Source organism: Drosophila serrata, unplaced genomic scaffold (assembly GCF_035046125.1).
Source record: "Drosophila serrata isolate PLE 108 unplaced genomic scaffold, ASM3504612v1 contig_293, whole genome shotgun sequence".
Lineage (NCBI taxonomy): Eukaryota > Metazoa > Arthropoda > Insecta > Diptera > Drosophilidae > Drosophila > Drosophila serrata.
Genome location: NW_028257191.1, coordinates 2,907,744 through 2,918,681, shown reverse-complemented (window position 1 = coordinate 2,918,681; position 10,938 = coordinate 2,907,744). Strand labels below are relative to the sequence as shown.

Here is a 10,938-nt window from a genome sequence, read left to right as displayed (position 1 = left end):
TTCACTAATTTGCTGTTAATTTATTCACAATTGGAATATACATATATTTAGAATGCCAATTAAATCGCTTGGCATTGGTCAATTATAATTTTTCGTAGCATACTAATGGGCGCCACCGACAATGGCGACAACGATAGTTGTGAAAAGCTGAAAAGCTGAAAATCGGAAAGGCGGAAAGCCGGAAAAGCACCGGCAAATGCTGTCGGAAATTATGGTTTCCCAAGAAACAAGAAACAAAGGCAAGGAGGGGCAAGGAGGGTGGCCAGGCCTCTCCTCAGCGATCGCTTCTCTGGGCTGGCCTCCTTGCCGCAGACAATCTGTCACTCGATACGCGCTAAGCCCCGCTCGCTTGCCATTACCTTTGTTGAGATTCCCCACGGAGGGAGCCCAAAGCACACACACTAAAACACACACTCAAAGACTGGGCCTCGGACCAGGTCCAGCAGTTAGTTTGGTGGACTCTTGTACGGGCGCTGACCAGCCAAGCATTCCAAGCTGCCCCCATGCCGGCCCCGGGGATGCCCTAGAAGTGCCACCGGCCCAGGGTCCCCATTCTCCCTTGCCACCACTTCCACCTTGGGCAAAATGTTATTTAATTTTTCAACACCCCCGCAAAATGGGGGATGAACTGCAGCCGGTTGGGCTCCTTTGGGCCAGTGATTGTGGGCAGTAGCAGCAGTTCCAGTTCCAATTGCAGTTGCAGATCATATTTCGTACCCACACCCGACAGCTGGTCATGCACCTTTTGGAAACCTGCCTCAATGTCTGGCTCTCTTTTCGGTGGCACTTGCTGGCTTTTCCGATCGAAGAAGAGTCCCGACAAAAGCCTGAAAAGTAGGCAGCGTTTCGGGGGACACACACTAATGCCCCTTAATAATATTACACACACACACACAATCTACGCCATGCCACACACACATCTAAGTCTTCGCGCTCGGCTTGGGTTCTACACCTTCATATGTACACACAGGCACACACCAGGCACACACACTCATGCAGGGGGCATATTGAAAACTTAAACAAGTTAAACACAAGAGGGATGCAATGCCGCTGCCGCTGCCGCTGCCGCTGCCGATGTCGACGTCGACGTTTCCCACCTGGCACTATAAAAGGTGAACGACGGACCGAACAATGTCTCAGTTAAATGCCGTTAATTAGACGACAACACAGCAGCAGCAGTTGCCAGGATCTACAGAAATAAGCAGAAAAACTATAAAAACTATAAACTAAAAACAAGGGAATTATAAAAAGAATAACTAAAATAATATAACGAATATGTATTTTTTTTCAAGTGCCAATAGGATAACACAAATATATATATTTTTTTTAGTTGTGATAATGTGTTTTTCCAGTGCCAAGGATAATAGGAGAAATAACTAGAGATTTTACAAACAATTTTCAAAAGCGGTGCCAACAGATATGCTATATAAAGAAATCCTAAAAAAGGACAGTGTTCTGCCAGGATATTTAATATTTCAATAGCCTGCTTTTGGGGCAGCCTTTTTAAGAAATTAAAAATCCAGCCAAAAAATAATGAATTATAAAAATCAACAATAGAGAATTTCTCCCTAAAGGATTTGCTTTCCTTTAAACAGTTTTTTTTTTCTTAAGATTGGAAATTAAAGTAATTCACCAATTAAGCCCCATTAGCACTAAAGAAGGCCCCTTAATTTGCCATAGAAAATCGGTTTCGAATTGAAAATCAATAACCAACCAGCTGTCCAGCTCAACCACAAACGTCGATCCATATTTAATATAATACTCAAAAACGTGCCCCGTCCCCCAAACCGCGCGCAACGCGTTTAACTAGCCTGGAATTTCGACCATATGTCGCGGGGCATCCTCATCACTTATTCAGCACTCCAGTTCGGCAAAAGTCCACAACTAAACGTTGACCCCGTATTTTAATCCCCAAGAAACCTCGATATCCTTCTCCACTTCGACCTGCATCAGTGATTTCGACTCGATACGATTCCGCATAAGGTGCTTATTGCAGCTGCTGGCCACTGCACAAGATTAGACTTAAGACTCTTGTGCGTGTGACAGCGGCTATGGTAAGAGGCCATAGAAGCAACTAAGTCATCATGGAACCCGGGTACCCGATACCCAGCTCCTCCGACTGCCCCAGAAGCCCTGCAAGGTTGCCTAATGCAATTATTACAACGATTATGCCAACTCATTTTGCTTCGTTCTTAGTTATTTGGGCCTAGAAATCGGTCAAGTTCACTTTATGAATATGTAATAACTAATTAACATGTCTGCACAAAGGTTCTGATTATTTTTAACATAATTATTAATTATGTTTTATCATTTTTACATGCAATTAAGTGTGAAAGCTGAGACACCCGGTAACCTCAGGCTTATTGCCCAGGATCTTGGGTAACATCTTTTTGGTTTTCGTATTAATTAGGTTATTAATTGAATGTAAACAGTCACCTCAATTTGAAAATCTCCATCATTTAGCTTAAGTTTAAGAATTTTTGTTAATTATTACACATATTAATTGTAATACCATTAGTTTGTAACATATAACAATTCCTCGACTCCATGGAAAACGAGACAAACTTGGAAATTGGAATAATTCGTCTTATTCAGCTCTATAAACAGGATATTTATAAGTCCTGATGTCCTGATATCCTGATGGAAATCTCCAGCAGGACCGCTGTCTGTTCAACGTGGTTTATTTTAAGTAGAAATCTTATAAATTAAGTCTTTATAAATTATAAATTAAGATTATCAAGAAATAAAGTTAACTTTGATAAGTTGAAGTCTGTATATCTTTGTAGTTATCCATAATGTTAGATCGATCATAACTAAAACAAAAATGCATTAATTTCAATTCGGAAAACTTTCTTGTGCTAATTTTTATGAGGGCAACAAATCTGCATACACTCAGTTTAACATTTAAAATAAATGAATTTTTTTGTCAAATTTTGATAATTTCAATGATGTAACCCCTTATAAAAATTTGTAAAAATTGTAAAAAATTTGTTTTTTTTTCCTACATGCCTAGAAAGATTAGCCTGTTGATGCTGATCAAGAATATATATGGTTTATAGGGTCGGAAATGACTCATTCACTGATTAAAATTATATTTTTCTCTGAAAGATTCTTGAAATTTGATTATTTATATATTTATTTATTTTGAAAAATCATAATTTAAAAAATGCATAACTCCGTCAAAAATGCATTAATTTGGATTTGGAAAAATGTTATTTGCTAGAAGGTTTAAAAATCTGCATACTCTATTAAATATTAAAAAAAAAATTACAATTTTATGAATTTTTAAAAATTTTAACGATGTAACCCCTTATAAAATTTTGAAAAAATGGACAAACAATTTTTTTCTTCCCAACATACGTAGAAAGATTCCCCTGTTGATGCTGATCAAGAATATATATAGTTTATAGGGTCGGAAATAACTCCTTCATGTCGTTGCAAGCTTGTGACTGAAATTATAATACCCTATAAAGGTATAAAAAAAGCACAGAAAAATCTTTTCTTTGTTAGTTTTTATTACGTTAGAAAGTACAAAATAAGTAAAATATTGTTAATGAAATAGCAACCCGCTTGTCAGGTTTGTAGTGATGTGCAAGTGAAAATAATAAACGGCCGTTATTAACTATCGATGTCTGAAAGACAATCGATTTTTTTCAAAGCGATAATAAATAACATCGCTGCCCCACCTCTAGTAAGTGTAATACCAAATAAATTTCTGGCAAGGATCGGGGACAAAACCCGGGAAAAAGGAGCAACAGGACAGCCTTATAAAACCATGGCACCGCCACCGTTGACAGCGCAGCCCGTGCCGCACCAGCAGCACCTCGAGCAGACATCGCTGCCGCTGCCGCCGCCGCCAACGGGGCAAAACATAGCCCCGTCGGGTGCGTTTCCTGGTAAGTCCCCAATGGCTTTCACCCTAACACCTAATGTTACTCACGTTTCTATCCCTGGTCCTCTTCGGCAGGCTCCCTTACGCCCGGCTGGAATGATCCACCACCAGTGTCAGCGGAATCTTTGGCCAACAATGCGAACTGCCGACGCCCACGTCTCGATCTCCGGAAGCGCGTGGCCCATCCGCTGGACGGTCAGCCGGGCTACGTGGCACCACCGGCCGATATAGCCTCACCCCGACCAGTGGCCATGGTGCCGCCTGTACGCCAAATGCCGTATCCAGATCCCAATTGCGTCGCAGGTGCATCATCGGATGCGGGGGGTCCAGGAGCGGGATTGGCCAATGTACGACTGCCACCGTTGGCCCAGGACGTTGGCGCCGATCCGTCCAGAGTGCCCGTGGCCAGGATTTTGCCATGGCAGAACTAGCAGACAGACGAGGTGAGATGATGAGACGTTGCGTGTTTATCACGTCCATAGGTTAAGGTACTCCACTCCAAATTGCTGTGTTCCGGGCGGGGCAAGAAAATCAATATTTTTCTATGTAAATCCACTTAAGGCATTAAAATACAATTGTCACTGCAGGTCTGGGTCCAATGAGCCCCTAATCCTGCAAGTCTTATATTTATATTAGCCAGTCAGTCGCTTTGATTTGATTTTAGGTTTATATATAAGGCATATACATATTTATGTGCGAATTAATTCATTTGGTAGGGTTAATTTCACATAATAATTAAACTAAAATATCGGGGACGTTTCAGAAGTCTCTAGAAATTGCATATAAGCTTCTAGAACTTGTAATCGAAGCCCCCTATTTACACAAGAGTTCTTAACATTTTTTCCAGGCACTTCAAGTGTTAGGTTTATTCAACAACAATCAAGAAACAAAAATAAACATAATGCAATATGGTGAAAATGCAGTTGGTTAAGCCATTTGCCCTTCACCAAGGCAACTGCTTGCCATCAAAGTTAAGGAAGCTGCCGTTCTGCTGCTCGCTCAGCCCGCAGATGGTCTTCACAATCTCTCCGGTGCTGGTGGGCACATCCAAGGGGGCATTGCTGCCGCCCATGTCAGTTCGAACCCAACCAGGATGCAGGCTGACGCACAGGATGCGCTGCGGAAATAGATCGATGCTCATCGACTTGGTGGCCGCATTAAGAGCCGACTTGGAGGCGCGATACGCGTACATGGCACCGTCCGTGTTTAGCTGTATGGAGCCCAGGATCGAGGACATGTTGATGACCGCGGCCCGACCCACGCCCATCGGCTCCGATGCGTTCACCTTGGCCGCCTTGTTCAGCAGCGGCAGACAGGCCTTGGTCAGCATTATGGGCACCACCGTGTTCGTTTGCAGCGTGTCCATCAGATCCTGCGACCTGGTAGCCGTTATCCGCGTGGACTTGGGCGCAATGCCGGCATTGTTGAAGAGCACGTTCAGTCCCTGATCCTTGGTCACGCACTCTATATCAGCAACCAGCTTGTCATAGGCCTCGAAGTTCTTCAGATCTACGGAAAATTAATCAATTTACTCATTCCACTTCATTAACAGGGCAATTTGAATACTCACCAATCTCCAGAATGTGGATATTGGAGTGCTTCTTGGCCAGATCCTCCAGTTCCTGCAGTAGTAGTTGTAAACATTAAAAACCCATTTCAAATTCGATGACAAACATTAGCACAGAATCGATCACAGCTCCTTCGCTTCTATCGATTGACGTGCCGCAATGTCGCTGCCCGAGAACGGGCACACTAATGACGAAAAGGGTACAAAAGCTATTGCAAAAAGTTAGCGCCGCTTATTTCCCATCTACGTTTCGTGCTTTCGCCGTCGAAGCGAATCGCCCACACACCACACACCGCTCACACAGTTCGTCCGGAACTACAGTAACTGTTTTCTCTTCGAACCCGACTCCGAGAACATTTCCGCGTCGCCGCGCACTTACTATCCGTTGCTGATCCTTTCGCTGAGCCTTATCCACTTGGACAAACTCCCGGAGACACTGAAAATGGCGCCCGTGCAAGGTGAGTCGTTTTGCGACATCGCGTTCCGAGTCCCAAGCCGGATTAGCCGTGCTACTAGTTGTTGTTTTTGTGTTCTTGTGGATTGTTCGCGTAGTTTCTCGGGGTGTGAGTCACGCCGCGGGTCACCGATTCGCCTCCAGCGGTCACTGGTGTTACCCCCTTCTGCTTACCGTGGCCTGCGCCCGACTGCGGCATGTGGTGAAGAGATGCTGCGGCGGCTGAGGCAGCGCCACCAGCGCCTTGACCAGGCCCAGACCGAGGCCGCGGTTGCAGCCCGTTATCAGGATGGAGTTCATGTTTTCCGTTTGTTCTGCGAGTCGCTGCGTCTGTGATGTGATCTTCGGCGGAGCGAAATCTAATCTCCGGCCCTCGCTTCGCCTGGCACTCGAGATTAAGGCCCAACTAATGAGTTGTCGAGTCGTGAGGGTGCAATAAAAAGCGCTCGCGGCGGAGGAACTAAGGTGACTGGCTGGGCCAACTATTCCCGTGGATTTCACCAGATCGCCCGCTTATCGGCCGTACACGACTTTATTGGCGTAACAAAAAAACGGAAAATCATTTGGCTGGCGGCCGGCACAGCTGTCAGTGTTGCCAACCATCTGCTTGTTATCGATACCATTGCAGCGCATTGCCAAACGTGCGGAAACCGAAAAACGTTTCAAATTCTAATTCGCAACTGTTGCTGCTGCTGCCATGACTTCTAATTGGAATGCGTTCGTTTTCCAGTACATGCTAATGAAGGCACACATGGCCTAACAGAACTTCGCTATAATCTGTTGCTTCTCATTTCGATTCTGCCGCCGCGCTATCGGCATTCCGCTTTGCCACGCGCATTCGCATCGCTGTGCTGCTTCTGTTACGTAGCCGCCGTCTATCGGCGCATTCGCTGCCCACCGCATTCGCAGCATTCCCGGCCAGACCGCGACGCGTTTGTGTTGTTCCTCCGCTCTTTCCCCAATTCTTCGCGAACCGCCATTGTTATTGCCGTTCCTGCCCCTCCCCCGGCTGATTGAGGTGAAAGTTAACCAATTTTAAGAGGGAGCCGCAAAGATGTCGCTCGCCTTGTGGAGCTCGAGATGCTCCGTCACGTTTGTGCGGCAGTGCTCGACGATATTTACGTCTAACTTCGGCTCTGGCCCTGTCCCCGTCCCCGGCATACTCCAACATAATTTCAACTCTCCACACCTGCTGCTCCATCAACAACGAACCATGAGCTTCGCTCCACTCAGGGGTCAAAATGGCAGCTCAGAGGCGCCGCAGGGCAGCAACGGCAACGGGGCACCGACTGCGCCGCCCTTCAAGCATCCCCACTGCGACCGCCAGGCCATGTACGCCCAGCCGGTGCGAACGGTCAAGAACAAAGGAGGTGAGCGTCGATATCGATAGCAGAAACACGATCGGGTTTGGCAACGCGGCGGTCGACCGCCGATAGTCGGTCGGGTTACGCGTCAATTGTGCGTTTTTGTATTTGGGGTTTCTCTTGTTACCCCCCGCCGCTCGTCGCTGCGGGCATTATGCAATAACCGTAGTTGTGAAAGACCACAGACCCGTTATCTGCGGCACGTATTCGCAAGGGTTTTATATGCCGGCATTCACATACTCCACATTTGCACCGTCATTGGCCCATCGGCATTCGTTCGCACACCCCGCACCAATACCAACTGGATTACAGTGGTGGTCGTGAGATTAGCACACAAATACCAACCGCAGATCAATCATGGTCCTCAAATACAGCCACTTGCTATGCGCCCTGGTTGTGGGAGCCAAAAAGACTGCTTTCCAGCCCAAAGGTGGTTAAGTCTAGTCTGAAAATCAGTAGTAGCTTCTATTTTTCGTTTTAATTTAATATGTAGAAAATAGTAGAAGAAGTAGAAGTAATCGATAATCGATATTCAAAAAAACCACATCTTAAACTGGTTTTGCTTCCCTTTTCCCATTATTATTAACGAAATCAATATTTGAAATAATATATAGAGAGAGTATTAGTATTAGCCAGGTTGTTTACCCTTGAATATTACACAGTATGTGTGAATTTCATAGGTAATTATGCTCTTGGGCAATACAGATACTATCTACAACCCTTTGCGGAATGTTCGAGAACCTTTTGGTTGGTGGTGGTGGCCATGATGATGATGATGATGATGATTTCACCATATCTGTCGTGTGCAGCCCACTTATCTGCTCGGTACTCGCTGGCAAGCAAACACATCTTCGATAATTGCATCGTCACAGCACCCTCTTCCGTCATCGTAATAACATTTAGCAATTAATTGCAGCGTGACGACAGCTTAGTATTGATATTGTTTATAACATATTGCTGGGCATATGTATAATCTAGGTAGAGCTAAGCAAACAAACAGAAAGCAGAAAGGTGTGGGAGTGATTCCAGCCGATAAGGCGCTCGGTGTTGCCAACTTGCCTCTAAGGGCGTAACCATGGCAAATCCGGCGGGTCAAAGCAAACCATTGACGAGGCGGAGCGTAGGCGTGAGCTTGGGGCGTTCAGGAGGCGTCACTCGGTTGGGGTCATGTCACAGATGATTGCCCCAGTTTGATTTGCCAGCGGCCAAGGCGGCATGGCATGTGGCAGGGCTCTATCGCCGCCTGGCATCTAGCGAAAGCTTCATCCAAGGAAAAGGGAAAGAAAGATTCCTGGGCCCTGATTGCAGATTGCAGATTGCAGGTCGCCCAGTCTTGGTTCCAATTTCGATCCTGATGCATCTGTTTGAGTTTGTGCCCGCTTCCCAGCTAGTTGAGGGTGAACCCCGCCACCGGAGGAGCATATATCGCTCTGCCTATCTGGACATACGGCTGCGTGAGGAGCCAGCGGAAGATAGGAGTGGGTTACGCCCTTCTTTGTTGTGATAAGAGATAAGCTAGGGAGCTAGGAAGCCCTTGCACAAGCAGCCATGCTAACACCTTAATATTTTTCCCCATTTCCCAGGTTCCTACGATTTCGACTTGGTTGTGATTGGCGGCGGCTCAGCTGGCCTGGCCTGCGCGAAGGAAGCGGTACTGAATGGAGCCCGCGTTGCCTGCCTTGACTATGTGAAGCCTACGCCCACCCTGGGCACCAAGTGGGGTGTCGGCGGCACCTGCGTCAATGTCGGCTGTATACCCAAGAAGCTAATGCACCAGGCCTCGCTGCTGGGCGAGGCTGTCCATGAGGCAGCCGCCTACGGGTGGAATGTAAGCGACAAGATTAAGCCGGACTGGAACAAGCTGGTGCAGTCTGTGCAGAATCACATCAAGTCCGTCAATTGGGTGACCCGTGTGGATCTGCGCGACAAGTAAGTAAACCCTAAAGGCTTTGATAAAGAACCTGCTTCTAACATAATTATTCCCTGGTTTTTGCTTTAGGAAGGTGGAGTACATCAATGGACTGGGTGCTTTTGTGGACACACACACCTTGGTGGCCAAGATGAAGAGCGGTGAACGCACAATTACCGCCCAGACTTTTGTTATTGCCGTGGGCGGACGTCCCCGCTACCCGGATATCCCCGGTGCCGTGGAGCACGGCATCACCAGCGATGATCTGTTCAGCTTGAACCGTGAGCCCGGCAAGACCCTGGTCGTCGGTGCTGGCTACATTGGACTGGAGTGCGCTGGATTCCTGAAGGGCCTCGGCTATGAGCCCACCATTATGGTGCGCTCGGTTGTGCTGCGTGGCTTCGATCAACAAATGGCCGAGCTGGTGGCCTCCTCAATGGAGGAGCGTGGCATTCCCTTCCTTCGCAGGACCGTGCCGCTGTCCGTGGAGAAGCAGGAAGATGGCAAGCTGCTGGTTAAGTACCAGAACGTGGACAACGGTGAGGTGGGCCAGGATGTGTACGACACCGTGCTGTGGGCCATCGGTCGCAAGGGTCTGGTTGAAGATCTCAACCTGCCCAAGGTCGGTGTGAAAGTTCAGAAGGACAAGATCCCCGTGGACTCTGTGGAGGCTACCAATGTGCCGAACATCTTCGCCGTCGGCGACATCATCTATGGCAAGCCGGAGCTGACGCCCGTTGCTGTTCTGGCCGGTCGTCTCTTGGCCCGTCGCCTGTTTGCTGGATCCGAGCAGCGCATGGACTACAACGATGTGGCCACCACCGTATTCACACCCCTGGAGTACGCCTGTGTCGGCCTCAGCGAGGAGGAGGCTGTGAAGAAGTATGGTGCCGATGAGATTGAGGTGTTCCACGGCTACTACAAACCCACGGAGTTCTTCATCCCCCAGAAGAGCGTTCGCTACTGCTACCTGAAGGCGGTGGCTGAGCGCCATGGCAACCAGCGTGTCTATGGACTCCACTACATCGGACCCGTTGCCGGTGAGGTGATCCAGGGATTCGCTGCCGCCCTCAAGTCCGGCCTGACCATCAACACCCTGATCAACACTGTGGGCATTCACCCCACAACCGCCGAGGAGTTCACCCGGCTGACGATTACCAAGCGCTCGGGAGCGGACCCCACGCCGGCTAGCTGCTGCAGCTAAGCGGGTTCCGCAGTCTAGCAGATCAGCCGCCCGGGACGATGAATGGTTGCTGCCGCTAGCCAGCGATCGATGAGTTCAACAGTTCCGTTTAAGTTACCGCAATTAAAAAAACCCACACAATAGTAGCTCTGCGCAAGCCAGTGGCCCTGGGCACTGGGCACTGGGGATATCGGGTGGCTAAACGCTTCGTTCGGCTACGGTGGAACTCCCGGGACCCGCAATCCTCCTAGCAGCCCATCCGACATGCACTCAAAATTTTGAATTTGTTTTAAAACCATGAAATTAACCATGAAATCCCTTAAATGTATGGTAGAAAAATATAATTTTTCACCACAAAAAATAGCCCTGTAGTCTTATTTTTAGGGAATTTTGTAGTTCGTGGGGGGAATTGGGATTCACTGGGAGCTGCTGAATGAACCTATCTTTAACAAGAAAGGAAGCTAACTTCGGCACGCCGAAGTTTATATACCCTTGCAGATAGAACTTCTATGAATAAAAAACCATACAATATAAATGATATATATTTGTGTTAAAAAACAATGAGGTAA

At 47.4% G+C, this 10,938-nt stretch overlaps 3 protein-coding genes and 1 long non-coding RNA gene across 6 annotated transcripts; 3 read left to right on the top strand and 1 right to left on the bottom strand.

The window, feature by feature from the left end:
• Positions 1-1,133: 1,133 nt before the first annotated feature.
• On the top strand, positions 1,134-2,775 carry LOC147643114 (uncharacterized). Its single transcript, XR_015272565.1, has 2 exons — positions 1,134-2,140; positions 2,197-2,775. It is a non-coding gene; the product is annotated as an uncharacterized LOC147643114 (long non-coding RNA).
• Positions 2,776-3,618: 843 nt separating this feature from the next.
• On the top strand, positions 3,619-4,527 carry LOC110184283 (uncharacterized). Its single transcript, XM_020952764.2, has 2 exons — positions 3,619-3,896; positions 3,968-4,527. The coding sequence occupies exons 1-2, from the start codon at positions 3,629-3,631 to the stop codon at positions 4,321-4,323; spliced, it is 624 nt and encodes a 207-aa protein (XP_020808423.2). The 5' UTR covers positions 3,619-3,628; the 3' UTR covers positions 4,324-4,527.
• A 202-nt stretch (positions 4,528-4,729) lies between these two features.
• Positions 4,730-6,692, bottom strand: sni (SDR family oxidoreductase sniffer). Its single transcript, XM_020952763.2, has 3 exons — positions 6,088-6,692; positions 5,463-5,514; positions 4,730-5,401 (listed from the first exon to the last, which is right to left on the bottom strand). Exons 1-3 carry the CDS (start codon positions 6,211-6,213, stop codon positions 4,836-4,838), a joined length of 744 nt encoding a protein of 247 aa, XP_020808422.2. The 5' UTR covers positions 6,214-6,692; the 3' UTR covers positions 4,730-4,835.
• Positions 5,584-10,645, top strand: Trxr1 (Thioredoxin reductase 1). 3 transcript variants are annotated; one of them, XM_020952753.2, is made up of 3 exons: positions 5,584-5,917; positions 8,861-9,206; positions 9,277-10,645. In XM_020952753.2, the coding sequence occupies exons 1-3, from the start codon at positions 5,902-5,904 to the stop codon at positions 10,388-10,390; spliced, it is 1,476 nt and encodes a 491-aa protein (XP_020808412.1). In that variant the 5' UTR covers positions 5,584-5,901; the 3' UTR covers positions 10,391-10,645. The 3 variants fall into 3 exon arrangements, with proteins under 3 accessions (XP_020808412.1, XP_020808409.1, XP_020808410.1); XM_020952750.2 differs by lacking the exon at positions 5,584-5,917 and adding an exon at positions 6,813-7,283; XM_020952751.2 differs by lacking the exon at positions 5,584-5,917 and adding an exon at positions 7,317-7,707.
• The last annotated feature ends 293 nt before the right edge of the window (positions 10,646-10,938 follow it).